This window comes from Marmota marmota, unplaced genomic scaffold (assembly GCF_001458135.2).
Source record: "Marmota marmota marmota unplaced genomic scaffold, marMar, whole genome shotgun sequence".
NCBI classification, from domain to species: domain Eukaryota; kingdom Metazoa; phylum Chordata; class Mammalia; order Rodentia; family Sciuridae; genus Marmota; species Marmota marmota.
The window spans coordinates 32,968,834-32,986,511 of NW_026000240.1; the positions used below are offsets into that span (position 1 = coordinate 32,968,834).

A 17,678-nucleotide genomic window follows, 5' to 3' on the forward strand; every position below is an offset into this window, starting at 1 on the left:
AAAACACCATGATCCAGGGCAAGAAAATCCAGACAGATAAAGAATGGCTGAAAGAACTTTAGTATTTGGGACCCAGAAGTGAGCCCCAACATTAATATAAACAGAGAGTGGGTAAATAAGGATGGATGAAAGATGAGGCTGGAAGCTGGATGGGAGCCCAACCCCAACATGGCCAGCCTGTGAAAGGATTTTAGAATTTAATCTCACTCCAACTGGAAGACTCAGGAATGTTTTCTACAGAGGAGGAACATGATTTGACTTTTTTTTTTTTTTTTTAATAAGACCTCTCAGGCCACTGTTGGAGTAATTTGGCAGCAGTGGAGGAGGTAAGAGTGGCCTGGCCTGAGATGTGTTTAGAGTAAGAACTCAGAGGACTTGCTAACAGTGTACATGTGATGGAAGGACAGAGCTGACTTCCAAATGAGAGGCCTGAGCACCTGGGTAGATGTCAGACCACATGGGCAGCAGGGGTGGGCAGACTCGGGGTGCTGCCTAAACCAGTGTGGGCCTAGATCGTTCTTGCTTGCTACCCAGAGGTGGTAGGTGGTTGCATGCAGATGGAACTGATAGCCCACGACAGATCACATGGGGTGGGAAGTGTTGCATGCATCAGAAATGAGCCCACTGGGGTCATCAACATTCACAAGAGGATCCAAACAGACCGAGGAGAACCAGCTCACGAAGGAGGAAGACAATCAAGAGAGGTTAGTGGAATAGAAGCTTAGGTGAGGAATCTGTTTTTTTTTTAAAAAAGGCCAAGGTCAGCCACCTCCAATACCACCGAGGGATCCAATGAAAAGAAGATAGGATAGGTCACTGGATTTTGCAAGACACAGAAGATGTGGTGAGAAAAGAACAGCCTCTATAGGAACAGGGATGACAAGACTGATGGGGAAGGTGATGCAGAAAGTGCAGAATAGAGAGGCGACAGCTATAAGGGGGTCTATCCTGAAGGAGAGCTTGCTTATTGCTAAGATGGGTGAAGAAGCCTACTGCATGCCCATGGGAATGGGCCAGTGGAAGGGGAGAAATTCACGACAGTAAAAACAAGGGATAGCTGTAGGAATGTGCAAGAAGCAGGAAGACCCAAAATACAAGCCCAGAGGTTCAGGGTGAGGCACACAAACCCCTCGAGTTTTGCCAGGGAAGACCTGACTACATGTCAGGAAGCCATCAGCCTGGGGGATGTGGTGGGCAAGGGCAAGCCTGTCCCTCCTGATAGTTCAACTTTTAGTGGTAAGTTATGAGGTCAAGGCAGAGGTGGAGAGGGAAATTGCGGGGAAAGAGCTGCAGCAAGACTGCTGATATGCACGGACTGCCTAGTCCAGATTGTGAGGGCAAAAATATAAAATCAGCTGCACAGTGGTGTCACTGCTTTCAGAACTGTTTGATTGTTGGGTGCTGCTGGGTCCTCCATGGGTGCAGAAGGTGTTAAAGAGGTGATAAGGTTCAAGCAGAGGAGGAGTTTCTGACACTCCAGCAGGGTCTGCAGCCATTATGGTTTATATATCTCTATAATACAAATTGAATTCAAATTATTTTTTGATTCAGTAGCCAATAGCAGGAATACTTATCACTTAAACAAGAATTTATTTTCAGGACTATATTTTAACTATAGATTAAGATTTAATATAATTTAATGCATCATATAAAGACAGTTCTGACGACTATCTGGATATGATAATGGCTGAGTTATATGGAGTAACTGAGGTCACACTCAGGCCTGAGCAGACACCAACTTGCTCAGGCCTGAGAAATAAGATTTTTCTCTTTCACTCATCACTTCAAAATGCAGTGGCCTCCTGCAGAAGTTGCACTCTGCTGAAGAATGTGGCTTCAGTTCCAACCCCACTCGCTTCCACGTGGCAAGCAGATTCTCTATGAGGAGAAATAATTTTTAAATATTATAGGGAGTATCTGTCCGAGAGAAATGAAAACATATCCACACAAAAACTTGTACATGAACATTCACAGCAGCATTATTCAAAACGGTCAACTGGGGCTGGGGTTGTGGCTCAGGGGTAGAGCGCTCATTTAGCACGTGTGAGGCCCTGGGTTGGATCCACAGCACCATATAAAAATAAATAAATAAAATAATGATATTGTGTCCAACTACAACTAAAAAAAATAAATAGATATATATTTTTTAAAAGTCAACTGATGGAAAAACAAAATGTGAAAGTGGAGCCAGGCATGGTGGTGCACACATGTAATGTCAACAACTTTGGAGGCTGAGGCAGGAGGATTAGAAGTTCTAAGTTAGCGTGGACAACTTATCAAGACCCTGTCTTAATATAAAATAAAAATTAAAAATGAAGGGTTGGGGATGTAGCTCAGTGGTAGAGCACTTGTCTAACATATGTGAAGCCTTGGGTTGAATCTCTAGTACTGGGGAGAAAGAAAGAAAAAGAAAAGAAAGAAATGTAGTGCTGATCAATGCTACAACATCGATGAACTTTGAAAACATTGTGCTGTGAAGAGTTCTGGCATCAAGCACCACATACCATATGGTTCCACTTACATGAAATGTCTAGAATAGGCAAATCCAGACAGACAGAAAGTACATTAGTGGTGGACAGGACCTGGCAAAGGGAAGTGATTGCTAATGGATATGGGGTTTTTCTCTCTGGAGTGGTGAAAATGTTCTTGAATCAGAGGTGATGGATGCACAACAATGCGAATGAGGCTAAAACCCACTGAACTGTACAGTTTGTTTATTTGTTTTAAACAAACAAATGGACACAATACCTTTATTTTGTTTATTTTTATGTGGTGCTGGCGATCGAACCCAGTGCCTCATATGTGCTAGGCAAGTGGTCTACCACTGAGCTACAACCCCAGCCAGACTGTATAGGTGAATTTTATGGCATGTGAATTATATCTCAAAAAAGCTACCGTAACAATTTTTAAAAAGAGTTGGGCCTTATTTCCCAAGCCTTCAGGTCAGATGTTGCTTTATTACCATACTTGAGCATTTTGGGAGTTGGGGGCATGGTTCAGTAGTAAAGTGTGTGCTTAACATTCACAAGGCACTAGGTACAATCCCTGACACCTAAAACCAAAACCAAAACAAATTAAAAAAGCTGAGCTTTTTATTTTTCCTCCAGTACTAGGGATTGAACCCAGGGCTTCATACTTGTTAGGTAAGTACTCTAACACTAAGCTAAATTCCCAGTCCTTTTAAATTTTTCTTTTGAGACAGGATCTCACTAAAGTTGCCCAGGCTGTTCTCTAACTTGTGATCCTCCTGCCTCACCCACCCAAGTAGCTACAATTATAGACCTGTGAAAACAGCACGAGTCTGTCTAAAGTCTCCCATCTTGGGAAGGCCCAGGAGTAATACCCTTTTGAGGCAATGGCAATCTGTGGCAGTCTCTGCCTTTGGGTTGGACACAGGGGCTAGGGAGCAGCAGTATTGAGCTGTATAAAATGTTGAGAAAAATTTTTTATCAGAAGCGGTAAGGTGTAGGGTTGGTTCAAGACCACATGTGGAGAGCATGTAAGCTAGACTCTGGGGTCCAAGGGCAGATCCATGCCTTTAGAGACCTCTCCTCCCCAGTGACAGCCATTGATGTACCCTTAAGCAGGCAGTCCTAAGAACACACAGAGTGGACTTACAGGCTCCCTCAGAGTTTCCAGAAGGACACTGCATGCTCTTAAAGCTGAGTCAAACAATTAAATGACTTTTAGAGTCTTGTACCATCTGAGAGCATTCTTTTTTTAAAAATTTGTTCTAATTAGTTATACATAACAATAGAATGCAATTTGACACATCATACATAAATGGAGTACAATTTCTCATTCGTCTGGTTGTACATGATATAGAGTTACACGGGTCATGTAATCATATATACACACAGGGTAATAATGTCTGATTCATTCTACTATCATTCCTACCCCATGTCACCTCCCCTCCCTTCACTCCCCAATCTGAGGGCATTCTTAATTACATGAAAAATGAAGAAACAAATTTGCTTGCCTCTGAAAGGCTTCAGTGATAAACACTGCACAGACAGACACAAGGTTTCAGGGAGGCTCCCCCAACTCTGCAGGTACTCACCAAGGAAGTAGTTCATCATCTGTGGTGTGTGGTGAGGGGTGGGAGCAATCCGTAGGAGCTCCTCCCCACGTGGCACTGTGGGGTAATTGATGGCTTGGACATAGATGTTATGTCGGCTCATCATTTCATCACAGACTTCTGTGTTTTTAGCAGCATCGGCAACCTAAGTTCCAAGAGAGCATAAAGTAGGGTCAGAATAGGACTGGCTATCTCTTACAGAAGATAACCACAGAGTGCCTGTGAGGCTCAGGCTTAAGGTCATACTGTGGTAGTATGTACAAGCTTGGTGGAGAGGGACAACTGCCCAAACCCCTACTATGTATCTATCTAACTATCTATCTATTTATTTATTTTCAGTACTGGGGATTGAACCAGGGTCACTGAGTCACATTTCTAGCCCTTTATGAGACAGGGTCTTGCCAAGTTGCCCAGGCTGGCCCCCAGCTGTTTTTGGGGGGGGGGGCGGGGGGTACAGAGGATTGAACTCAGGAGCACTCAGCCACTGAGCCATATCCCCAGCCCTATTTTGTATTTTATTTAAAGACAGCCTCTCACTGAGTTGCTTAGTGCCTCGCCATTGCTGAGGCTGGCTTTGAATTCACAATCCTCCTGCCTCAGCCTCCCAAGCTGCTGGGATTACAGGTGCGTGCCACCCCGCCTGGCTGGCCTCAAGCTTTTAATCCTCCTGCCTCAGCCTCCTGAAGTACTGGGATTACAGGTGTGCTACCCTGCTTGGTCCAACACTTGCAATTTAAAGAAGCTGATTCAGGGACAACTAGAGAACCTAAGCACATAAAAAGTAAACCTCACAAGGCTCCCCTCCCAGGCCTCACATGGGGAAGCCAGCACTTTTCTTTTTCTTTAATATTTTTTCTTTAGTTGTAGATGGACACAATACCTTTTATTTTATTTGTTTATTTTTATGTGTGCCGGGGATCGAACCCAGTGCTTCACACATGCTAGGCAAGCGCTCTACCACTGAGCCACAATCTCAGCCCAAGCCAGTGTTTCTCAAACCAGCTAGTCTTCATTCCCAGGATGTATAAACCTGCTTATTTTACACAACTATGTTCTCTATAGGCTTCTGCAGCTTTCCAGATATGAGCTGTGTTTACCCTATTAAGTTCAGTGATCTGGAGAGGGAAGCTCTGCTTCAGCCTGCTGGGTCGAAAGGCTGGCTTCATTCTCACTGTAAGGCAGCCAAAGGCAGATATACTGCAGTGGGCCACTAGTTGCAGCCCTTAGCCCCAGAAGTCACCCTGCCTAAGACCAATTTCAGGAAAAGGAAACCAGAACATCCGCACATCATGTACGGAGGTGCAGCCCCCAAGGTTTCCAATCACAGTCAGGCCATTACCCGCACAGGGATGATGTGACTGGGGCAGTGGACGACCGGGAGGCCAGCATCCATTAGCATCTGCCTCATGAGTTTAACATTGCGCTGGTGCTGGCGGCGAAGGGCCCGACCCTCTGCACTTTTCAGGATCCTCACAGACTCCAGGGCTCCAGCTAGCAGCATGGGTGGCAGGGAAGTAGTGAAGATGAAACCAGCCGCATAGGACCGTACGGTGTCTATCAGAGAACTGGTGCTTGCAATATACCCACCAACGCAGCCAAAGGCTTTGCCTAGGAAGAGAGAGTCTCATTATATCAGCAATAGCTTCAAAATGTACACAGCAAGGTGTTGCAGAGCCTCAACACATTTACTTTTCTCCTTATCTTCTTTCTTTGAACCAAGACTGACAGAAGTAAAGGGATGTCCACTCATGTTTATGAGAGAACAACTGAAAAAGATTATGTAAGGATCCTGTCCAAAGTCACATGGCCAAGCTCAGAAAGCCGGTCTCCAGAGCAGGCTGGGAGCCTTGTGACTGGTCTCAGTGTGCCCAGGGATCAGGAAGCTGCCTCTCCTCCCACCCTTTTATTTTCACCTGCTTCTCCCACTCAGGCTTCCTACTCTGCAAGCCAGCAAAGCTCCATTTCTCCTCTTCTGCACTCCATGCTCTCTGGAATGGGATTTTGAGTTGCAGTGCTCACATCACCCTGTAAGCATTACCCTGCAACATCATTACCCAGCTAAGGCATTAGCTGTTACGATGTGACCCCTGTTGCTTCCCACTTAAGCAAACAAAACTATGAACAATTAGAATTTGCCAGATGAATACAAAAACTCAGAACCTGTTAGGTCTGATTGAGGGCCAGACTTGTTTTTCAATTCTCAAGTCCTTTACATAACACGAATCTCAAGTTTCAGGATTAGGACTCCAGAAGAATTCTCAGAGATCTTAACATGATGTTCTGCAATTAACATTTCTTGCTGAACCACAGGAGGGAGGGCTGGGAGGTTTTAAACTCCTAGAGTGGAAAATTTCTCCCTCCAGGTTTTGCCATCTCTCAATGATCAAACCTTCAAAAACACCATGTCCTAAGAATGCATTAAAAGGAAAGAATGGATGGAATTGAGCCAGGTGAGCAAGCCTCTTTCCCCTGGAAGGGCTCCCCTGAGAGCCCCAAGTTCTCTGAGCCTGCAGGAAGCTCTCAGACCCCTTGACAGGGCTGAAGGACACTCTTTGTTGCCTGCCCATCCTTTACTAAGTGTAGGCCTTAACTTGGCACTTTGGTTGACTGATACATGTGTTTCCAACTGCCTTGCCAACTGCCGAAGGCTTAAAAACACCCTCAAATGTGTACAACCTACATTTTTATCTCTTTAGGCTCTTCTTACAAGCAAAGGCAAGCTTTGCATGCTCTCACACCATCTTCTCACCCAATCCCAGTTAGTCAAGCCAGTCCTTGGCACTGTTAAGATAATGTACTTTTAGTGCAGATGACAGAACATACAAAGTACACATACCAAGTGTTCCAGAAATGATGTCCATTTTTGGCATGACTCCATCCCGATCACCAATCCCTCCACCTCGAGCCCCATACAGCCCCACTGCATGGACCTCATCCACAAAGGTGATTGCTCCAAACTCATGGGCTACATCACATAGCTCTTCCAGTGGGCACACTGCCCCTGAGGAAAGATCAGAGACCACTCTAAAGAGCTTGACATTTCAGAAATTTCTGTTTTGTTTAGAGTCAGAACAGAGTAACTTACATTCTCAGATATCTTTTTTTTTTTAAGTTGCAAATGAACCCAATATTTCATTTTATTTATTTTATTTTTATGTGGTGCTAAGGATCAAACTCAGTGCCTCACATGTGCTAGGCAAGCACTCGACCACTGAGCTATAACCCCAACCCTCAGATACCATTTTTAATTTGGGGAAGAAAATGAACTTCTTCCTATTTGTAATTTACCTTGGGGTTTTAGAGCTTGGTAAAAGCCAGAGTAGAAAATATACATTCACCCAAATCTACACAATGTCCACCAATTCTGGAATCTCAACAGAGAATAAATGCAATGCAAAAGATACCTTTTTTTGGTTTTGGAGATCACATCTAAGACCCTGTGCATACTAACCACACACTCTAAAAACTAGCTCTAAAGAATTCAGCCTCAGTTTTTCATCTTAAGTTTTAGATTAGCCTCAATTTAAACTTACCATCCATTGAATGAACAGTTTCAAATGCAACAATCTTAGGGATTGAGGGGTCAGATCTTTGCAGCAGTTCTCTAAGATGGCTGACGTCATTGTGGCGGAAGATATACTTTGGCACCCGGCTGTTCCGAATCCCTTGAATCATGGAGGCATGGTTCCCAGAATCAGAGTATATCTCACAACCTACCATGAAAGCAAAAAAAATGCTGTTTATTGCCATCTGCATCAAAGACAAATTATTTCCTAGACAGAGAACCACAGACTTTTCCTGAAAATAACTTTAAATGCTCATTAGGGAAAAAAAAAAAAAATGTGCCATTTTTTTTCCTGATATAAAATTACTGTTTCTTTCTTTGTGTATGTATGTGGGCAGGGGGTGGCAGTTGGGGACTGAACCCAGAGGTGCTCTACCACTGAGCTACATCTCCAGTCCTTTTTATTTTTTATTTGGATACAGGGTCTCACTAAATTGCTGAGGCTGGCCTCAAACTTATAATCCTCCTGACATGGCCCCTCTTAGGAAGCTGGGATTACAAGCGTGTGTTACCACGCTTGGCTAGTGCTTCTTTGAGAAGGTCCAGAGGTATAGAATACTCTTGTTGTGAGTAATTAATATGTTTTTAAATCGGTGTGCCTCACTCCAAACTCAATCAACAGATAACTAAAAATTAAGAGATTCTCCCAAAGGAACTTCTTAGAATGCAAAGCACATCTGAGATGGTTATCTTAAGGACATGACCTTTATTAATCTTCCTTGGTATCAAGTTTCTCACTCAAGAGTACCCCCTTCCTTACCTGGCATCATCTTAGCCAGAGTGAAGAGGGTTGAGTCATTGGCCACAAAACATGAGGAAAACAAGAGTGCTGCATCTTTCCCATGGAGGTCAGCCAGCTCCCGTTCCAGATCCACATGGAATTTACTAGTTCCAGAAATATTCCTAGTACCGCCTGCCCCAGCACCATGTTGTTTCAAAGTCTCCCTGTTTAAAAGAAAATAATAATAATAAAGCTCATTGTTCTTTTTTTGTAATTTATTTTTATGTGGAGCTGAAGATTGAATCCAGAGGCTCACAAGTGCTAGACAAGTGCTCTACCACCGAGCTACAACCCCAGTTCCTAAGCTTATGGTTCTAAACACTATGTAAATAGTCCTCTTTCCAGGATTCAGAAGACGGAAACTTGTGTTGATCTAGAAACTCCCCCTCACTGTGAAATCTTTGGGTTGGAAGGTTCAACTGACTTCATCTTCAGATAAGTAGGGAAGGTGTCTCACTGGAATGATGGATATTTCTATGGATCATCAAGTACAATGTTCATGTACTAGTAACTTAATACTTAGTATTAGCTAAGTTAATTTATATTAAGGTCTCCTTCCTCTAAGAAATACTATTCCTTCCAATAGTACAACATGTTAAAAGAAAGCAAACTCTAGAGGGACTATAAACCAGTCATATTATATCAAGATATACATTTATTGCTGAATCTTGGGTGGCAGAGATATGCTCTTTAGCAAACCTTTTTTTTTTTTTTTTTTGCTTGTGTTTTTGGCTGTACTAGGGATTGAACCCAGGACCTGGCACATGCCAAGCCAAGCACTCTACCACAAAACTCTATCCCCAGCCCTTTAGAAAGCCTCTTGAAGAATTTGGCCAGCAACTCTCTCAAGCATCCCTAGCCATGGCAATCCTCCTGAAGGACATGAATGATGAAATCTATCATCCTTCTTAAATAGCTTTTCCTCTAGTGCAGCTAGATTTATATTTCTCCACCTGCGGCCACAATCAAGGATGTTTCTGTAAAAGCAATGCTGTTTGGTGTTAAAGGCACACTCACTTGTGGAATGGTAGGAAGTGAACTAATGTACATAGTTAATGAGCCAGTAAGTTCAAACCCTCACATGCTATGAAGCTCTACCACTACCTGCAAATTATTTCTCTAAAAGTAACCTGTAGGTATTTTTGAAGACTAAGAATAATATTTTGCTATGGCACACTTCCAGTTGCTGAACATACCCCCTACAAAAGATCCAACCTATAAAAATTTTCAATGTCTTGCCAAATAATGACAGCAGCATTTGAAAGCTGAGGGCTACTTACACAACTGCCCCACACACCCGTGGGTGACGACTCATCCCTAGGTAGTCATTACTGCACCAGACCGACACCTGCTTTTTGGTAATGAGGGAATCCGAATAGTCATCTGCCATGGGGAAGATGTGTGCTTTCCGGTTAACAGTTTTAAAAATTCGGTAGGTGTGGTCACTTTTTTTCTCATCAATTTTCTTCTCAAAGAAACGATCATACTGAAAAGTAGAAACAGCTAAAAAACAAACAAAAGACAGTAGAGTCTGATGATTCAGAAGCATATCTGTGTTTGGGGGAAGGTAAGTCCTGAGTTCAAATTCCAGAATAGCCATTTTATAGCGGGGAGGTTCTGGGCAAGTTACTTCACGTCCTCATCTTGTGAGGGGTAAACAAGACTTATATGTATGAAGTGTTTGGCCCAGTCCCCAGTAGGTAGGTGATGGGGTATTAAAAGAGAGAAGGTGAGCTACCAACAGCACTTAGTAGTCACCAATAATCACCAAGACTGAGTATCTACTCACTCAAGCAAGGATCATGGCTTTTAATCCTTAACTCGACATTCAATTTTATTCTAATCTGAGGTACATTTAAGTTGCAAACTCTTTCCTGCATCAGGCAAATGACAATGAGACTTACATTTTGGCAAGTTATCTTGAAGAAGGTGAGACACTCTTTCCGGCCTTTGCTTTCGCATGATATCCTGGAAGTTCTTAAGCAATTCACTTGGATCCTCTCCATCAGTCTTCACATTGATCACATTGGGGTTCACTGAGGTTTGGGCAACCTCTATAACACAAGAACAAGAAGCAAATGGGATCAACATTTGATTTCAAGTTCACAATACTTTCCAGACACACCATCAAAAATAGCTTACTGTAAGGCTCAGTGGTGCACACCTGTAAACCCAGTGGCTTAGGAGGCTGAGGCAGGAGGATCATGAGTTCAAAGCCAGCCTCAGCAACTTGGTAAGGCATTTAGCAACTCAGTGAGACTCTGTCTCTAAATAAAATTTAAAAAAGGGCTGGGGATGTGGCTCAGTGGTTATGCACCCCTGGGTTCAATCCTCAGTACTAAAAAAAAAAAAAAAAGGCTTACTGCTGGGTGTGGTGGCACACACACATCTGTAATCCCAGTGACTCAAGGGAATGAGGCAGGTGAATAGTGGACTGCAAATTTGAGACCAATTTCCACATGAGAAAAGGACTGGGAATGTACCTCAATGGTAAAGAGTCCCTGAGTTCAATCTCCAGCGCCCCCCTTCAAAAAAAAAAGGCTACTACTTAGTTCACAAAAAAGCGGATCACAACCATAGTTAGTTGTAATAGCTGTAACTGAGTATATAATGCAGCATCTCTTCTTCTAGTTTATGTATTGTAATAGCTGACTTTTGGTGCTATTTTGTTTTCAAAGCTACTAGCCTGCTTTAATAAACATTGAAGTCCAAAGCTTTCTTGCTGATGGGCGTGCCTTTTCCACTCCACCCATTCCACTGCCCACCCCAATCTCTATAGAGTTCACAGAAAAGAATTTTGGCCATATGCACAATTGCTGTCAGTGAGGTTTTCAGGGGGCTGTGGATACTCAGCTGGAATTAAGGTTGCCACTCAATGACCATCTGTAGGACACAGAGATCAGGAGTCCTAGGATATGCATTCACTGCAGTAACACTGTTTTCTACCTTTTATCCTACCAAATGACTACAGAGGGAAAAACTAAAGGGACAAAGGACAGTTGACAGTAGCTAAAGATTGCAGGTTATTTTCAGAAATCAAGCAGTTATTGTAAAGATAGCCACATCCTACACATTACTCACTAGAAAGTCCCACATTTTGCAACACAGTCCTCTATCTTAAGGACCTTCCTCCTTTGTCCTAAAAGGGGAAGGTGTTTACACAAATGTCACGCTAATAACAGCTCACACACAAATCTGTCTCAGGAGCCAAAGGACCTCTGCACTCTTCCTCATGGTTTGCATCTCCTCTGTTACCTTTCCTCACGGCATGCATTTCCTGCACATCCTCCTGAAGCTCCAGACTGGCTTTGCAGAAGACGTTGCTGCCCGTCTGGCTCATTTGTGCTGCCAGGAAAGGGCATTTGCTTGCAGTGCCCTGGCTCATGGCAGGCGAGTGGTGTCCAGACGGAAGCTGTGTGCCATTTGGAGTCTGCTGGGATCTGTCAGGAGCCTGCTGGACCTTGGCTTTGGCAGTTTTGTCTTCTGAGAGAGAAAATGGAAAAAGTGAGGCATTGAATCTGCTTATACAGTACACAAGATTTTTTCTCTTTATTGCCTCAAAGATAAACTTTACAATTAATTCTACTTTAAAATCCAGACACAAGCTTATTTATTAGGTTCTGCTAATAGCTCTATTTTCCCATCTTCCCCACTGAAAACCCCACTTCTTGAAGGGTTCACTGGCATATTCTAGTTATCTCTTGAACTATAGTATTTCTCCCTATAAATCCAAAAAGTACCATTTTTCCAGAGTTCTTGATTTGTATAACTGCCAGTAATTTCTACCCTATATCCACTTAATGCATTTCAGGACAGGAACATACTCTAAGGTAAATGAAAGTATTCATATAATTTTTTTCTCTAATATTTTCTAAATACATTCTTGATAAAGAAGCTTGTGGTTGCTTAACATAATTACTGATGTTCTTCTAAACAAAAGAAATAGGATTGCTGTCAAACAGAGTTCAAACTATTAGTATGCTAAGAAAAAAAAAACACGGGCAAATCACACTCACATACCTCACCTACTTTTTCACTTAAATCCATCAAAGGAGGCTGCTGACTTAACACAGCTCCCTGATAATTATGCTTCTGGTTACAATGACTTCCCTACCCCCCTTGAAATATTAATTCACCTTCCTTCTAAAAAAGTCTGTCTTTATCATTTTGGAATACTCATGTGAGAGTCACTGGCTAAGCTTTCCTATAACTTGGATAAGGTGTCTACTACAGTTCTCATTAAATTTTTCTATAAAGAAAATTCAGTTATTTTCATTCATTATAAAAGCAATACATATTCATTACAGAAAGTCTAGGGAAAGGAAAACAAAGAGCTTTAGGATTCAAAACATCATTACTGCAAACATTATGCAATCAAGCAACTCCTGAAAACAAATCCTACAATGGATTAAATTCTTCCCTCTTAAAGAAAAGAACACTCATTTCTTATTGGTCCACACCTAGAGAACACACCTAAGAAAAGCTGTTAGGTGAAATGTTCTCTAGGATTAAGTGCAATCTGAAAAGCTTCCTCCTCTCCTGGCAGAACCAGACCAAGACCAAATTCAACTCTGGCCTCTATTAAAAACAAAACAAATCATTTACAAAACAGATCCACATATTAAAAAAAAAATCATTAACAGAGACTGTAGGCTTCCACTTATATGAGGTACCAGAGCAATCAAATTGACAGAAAGTAGAATGGTGGTTGCCAGGGGCTGGGGGTAGAGGAATGGGAGTTAATGTTTAACAGGTACAGAGTTTTAGTTTGGCAAGATGAAGAAAGTTCTAAAGATGGACGGTGGTGGTGGTTGCATAACAATATGAATATACTGAACACCACTGGATTGTACACTTAAAAGTTGTTAAAATGATAAACTTTTACTAAAGTGCATTTTGCCATAATAAAAGAAAATAAAAACTTAAGAGGAAAAAAAAATCACTACTTTAAAAGCCAAAGGCCAAACCCCAAACATTTATTGAGAGAAAGGCTGAAATGGAACATTCCAACTGAATATTTACATGAGGCACTAGGGAAACACTAAAATCTCACAGACACTGACATGCAATCCAGAAACCTATCATATGGAACACTGGTCACCATTTCACCTTTAAAGCCAGGAACATTAAAAGTGCCTACCTGTGGGATTAGGGCAACAATTATATGAGATAATCCATACACAGAGCTGAGCCTCACACAGAGAGAGCCCTCACTGAGGACTAGGACTGCTTCTAGTCTAGCAATGAGAGCAAACATGCCCACCTGCTCCTTCATTGCCTATGATACTTACTCTCACTGGCTGGAGGGGTTTCTTTGATCTGTTGGCAGTGTACTGCTGAAGTGGATACAGCCCGAGGGACTGGCTTGGACCCAACTTCCATCATCTTGGGGCAGTTTTGAGCATAAAACAACAGAGATTTTCCTGCCTTTTGCAGAAAGGCCTGAGGGACTCGAGATAAGAACGGGCATCTGCGAACAACAGTTTCCATGTCTGGAAAGTATACTGGCTCCTGTAGAAAGATTGATGATGAGTGACATCAACGCTTGTTAATAAGCAGGCAAAAAAAATAAATAAATAAGAGGCAATACTGGGTTCAGGTGTCACCTGCAGTTTGCCAAGGGTACCCTGGGATACTAACACATCTCACTCAAAAATATCCAAGGACAGCACTGACATAGGACTCAACAAAGAAGTGGTGACCACATCTACCCAGTTCAACAACTTCTTAGTTTTCCAGCTCTACAGAAAAGCACCTGCAAATTAACTTGAGCAAATAGAGTAAAAAGGACAATTAATAATCAAGGGGGTGGAAAAATAAAGGGACAAGTCAGAAACAGGTTTGGGAGGCCAGAGCTCCTTGAAGGAGATGCACAGTGAAGATAAGACACCTTAGCTCACACCCAGGTGAAGTGAAGCTAGGGAAGAAGCCACTTGTCGTCCACTGAGGAAGGACTCTGCGATCCTGACTTTCTCCTGATTCCCATGTCCCCTAACCCGAGGAAGGAGTCCAGGGAGCCCTGGGTCCCTGAAGCAATAATTTCCTGGAGATCCTGCCGCCAGAGCTGGGAGAACTGAGAAGAAAGGGGGCATAAAGAAAGGCTGGAGAATGAAGGGAAGCGCGCTGGGGCTGCCTGGACAGAAACTGGGGCGATAAAATCGTGGGACTTGGGTCTGGTGTGAGGTGGTGGTCCTGGGGAGTGAGGTCAAAGGTTACCCGGGGACAAGAATAACGGGAAGGGTATTAGAAGGGAATTCGAAAGCGGCCAAAGGCGGAATGTCGCGAGGGGGCCGAAAGGGAACGCTGAGGCGGCTGAACAGGCAAAAGATCTGGGGGATGAACGCTGACCCAGAGCGGCGGGTGACTGGGACGATGGGGGAGGGGGTCTAGGGGCCGGGGGAGCGGGGTCCGGGCTGGCAGGACTCGCGGCAGCTCCCTGCGGCCGGCGCCGAATCCCAGCGCGGACCCTCACCTGCGCGGAACCCTTGACGGCGACGGCGGCAGGCACTCAAGCGGAGAAGTCCAAACGAACCGTTGTCCTTGTCCGCGAGCAACCAGAGGCCGCGACCGCTGTCGCCCTAATATACGGCGGGACTGACTGCTGCGCATGCGCCCCGGGCGCGGCCTTTCTCCGCGCAGGCGCGCTGCATCGCGCTCGGGGAGTCGGTGGCGCTGAATGGGCAGGCCCTGCCGCTGGGGTTCCACCTACCGTCTGGTTACCCTGTACCTGAGAACCCAAAGCTGCTACTGTGGGGCATAGAAGGGCAAAAGCGGAGGCGAAGTGCCACTAGGTCCAACTGCGGGTGGCGGGGGGGCCCTACTTAGTAAAAACGGATTTCTTAGCCGGCCGTGATGGTTCATGCGTGTAATCCCAGCAACTCTGGATGTCAGGGCAGGAGGATTGCAAGTTCGAGGCCAGTCTGAGCAATTTAGAGAGATCCTGTCTCAAAATTAAACAAACAAACAAAAAGAACTGGGGATATAGATCAGTGGTAAAGTGTCCCCAAGGTTCAATCACCAGTACAAAAACAAAACAAAACAAAAAAACATGGAAGGGTTTCTGAGATTGGATCTTTTTTTTTATTATTATTGGTTGTTCAAAACATTACAAAGCTCCTGACTGAGACTGGATCTTAAGCTGAACCCGCACCGCTGGGGACTTGCTTTAGTGACAGCGAGAGAGGACTTCCCAGAGGAAGTGCTTCTGAATCGTCCAAGGATCGGAGTGGTCTTGGTGGGGGTTCAAGGAGCTGCAGCAAATTGAAGAGTAAGAAGCAGAAGCAGAATGGCACTTTCTGTTCAAAGATGATGAGAGGATGCCGAGTAGGTTACAGAGAAACATGGCTGGATTCAACCCTCACTTCATAGTCTGGAGCACCCAGGTGATGGAGAGAGCTGCACAGGGTATGACATGCAGTTAGGGGTTAACACATATTTGTTATTATTTTTATTTTCCATTGATTGTTGTCCAAAGTCCTTGCTGGCCATTCTGGGCACCAGCTGGATGGTTTAGGATTCCATCCCAGAGTTCAGAGCTGGGCCATACCTCAAAAGGAGGCTTCCCAAGACCACACCTCTCAGGAACCCAGCTTAACCTTATTGCTTCACACCCTTCCCAGCTTGGGCTAGGCTGGGCCTGTGCCAAGCTCAGAGCTGTCCTCCTCCACTTGGGGAAAGGACCATTCAGGTTGCACCTTCCCCAGCTAAGCATTAATAACAAGGACAAAGTTCAGAGTGATGACGACCAAGGTGTGTCCAGGTACTTCCCAATTCCCTCCCTCTAAGCCCCAGCCAGCCACAAGGCTGGCAAGATGAGTTTCCGTCTGCAGAGGAGCACCAGAGTGGCACTGGGACCAATCCATAATGAGGGCTCTGATCAGGGAGTCCAAGACCCTGCTCGGCTCCATTCTGCTAAGGGAGTCCTAGGCAGTACCCATCAACCAGAGAGAAAGATCAACCCTTGGACTCAAACACAGGGCAGCTAGTGTTGGGTTCTTTACTCTTCTCTGAGCTTCATTTTCCTTATCTGGGCAACGGATCTCCTGTTCTGGTTGCCTCTCAGGGCTGTTTGGGTGATCAGTGGCAAAGCAGAAGCTGAAAGAACTGAACATTGGAGCAACACATGGTTTCCAAAATCAGCTCTGAATCTTACATGATTGTGGCCATGGGCAGGCCACACAGCCTCACTCAGGCCAGGTTTCCTCATTTGTAACGCTCTCCCAGCCCTGCCACTTGTGGTTGGCAGGAGGGCTAGGTGAAGTCATAGATTGCACAGCCTTATTGTTTAAACCAACAGACTCCAGCCCTTTGGGAGTTTCCTGTTTAATAGAAAGGGTGGGAAACAGGCAGACTCATAAGAAAAGTGAAATAGAATGTTGTAAACAATTCCAGATGGAGGAGGCTATTACTTCAACAAGAAGGAGGGGGAAGGGGGGATGGTGGAGGATGGGAAAGGCAGCGGAGCACAACAGACACTAGTATGGCAATATGTAAATCAATGGATGTGTAACTGATGTGATTCTGCAATCTGTGTATGGGGTGAAGGTGGGAGTTCATAACCCACTTGAATCAAAGTGTGGAATATGATATGTCAAGAAATTTGTAATGTTTTGAACAACCAACAATAAAAAATTATAAAAAAAAAAAAAAAGAAGGAGGGGGATCCCAGCCACCAGGAAGTCGTCCAGAAGAGAAGTAGGTGCTGGCTGGAAGGGTGGATCCAGAGAGCACTGAGAGACTGCTGGGTGAAGCCTGGAGTAGGAAAAGCCCAGGCCTATGGGAATAGGGGATGTGAGTCAGCCTGATAGTTGTTACAGGGGTTAAACCAGAAAATGGGATAGGAGGTTAAACCAGAGAGGCCCTACACGAGCCACAGAACTTCGCAGTGTCAGGACCCGAAGAACCACCACCAGAGTATTGCACAAAATGCAGGTTCCTGGGCCATTTTCCTTTGATTCTGTGGGGTTAGAGTGTCTTGGAGCCACATGTTGGGATGTTCTGCCTTACTCAGTCAAGGTTTGAGACCTTGAAGGTCGAGATGCTAATGCATTCTAATCCTAGATCTGCCACATTCTGACTCTGAGTTCTTGAACAAGCCTCAGGTTCTGTATCAGAAGTGGGAATTGCCTCTCTTGTCTTTGAGATGCGTCTGGCCCATGCTGAGCCAGTTGCAATCCCTTTCCTGGACGGCTTCTTTCCCTCTGCCTCCTTCCTTCATCTTCCCCTCTCCTTTTTCTGGTCCTTCCCGCCCCCCC

The 17,678-nt window shown here is 44.3% G+C and overlaps 1 protein-coding gene across 3 annotated transcripts in view; it reads right to left on the bottom strand.

Annotated features, from left to right (window-relative positions):
• Nucleotides 1-1,573: 1,573 nt before the first annotated feature.
• Alas1 (5'-aminolevulinate synthase 1) overlaps nt 1,574-17,678 on the bottom strand; it is a 35,503-nt gene continuing 19,398 nt past the window's right edge. The window contains exons 1-11 of one of the 3 annotated variants that reach the window (XM_015487088.2): nt 14,897-15,048; nt 13,716-13,935; nt 11,680-11,907; nt 10,329-10,478; nt 9,705-9,927; nt 8,404-8,588; nt 7,612-7,791; nt 6,915-7,079; nt 5,418-5,686; nt 4,061-4,223; nt 1,574-1,878 (exon numbers count right to left, since the gene is read on the bottom strand). In XM_015487088.2, the coding sequence (XP_015342574.1) occupies nt 1,718-1,878; nt 4,061-4,223; nt 5,418-5,686; nt 6,915-7,079; nt 7,612-7,791; nt 8,404-8,588; nt 9,705-9,927; nt 10,329-10,478; nt 11,680-11,907; nt 13,716-13,914 (1,923 nt within the window). In that variant the 5' untranslated portion in view covers nt 13,915-13,935; nt 14,897-15,048 and the 3' untranslated portion in view covers nt 1,574-1,717. Of the gene's footprint in view, nt 1,879-4,060; nt 4,224-5,417; nt 5,687-6,914; nt 7,080-7,611; nt 7,792-8,403; nt 8,589-9,704; nt 9,928-10,328; nt 10,479-11,679; nt 11,908-13,715; nt 13,947-14,896; nt 15,049-17,678 lie in introns of those variants that run through there. The other 2 variants (XM_015487089.2, XM_015487087.2) reach the window with 2 other exon arrangements.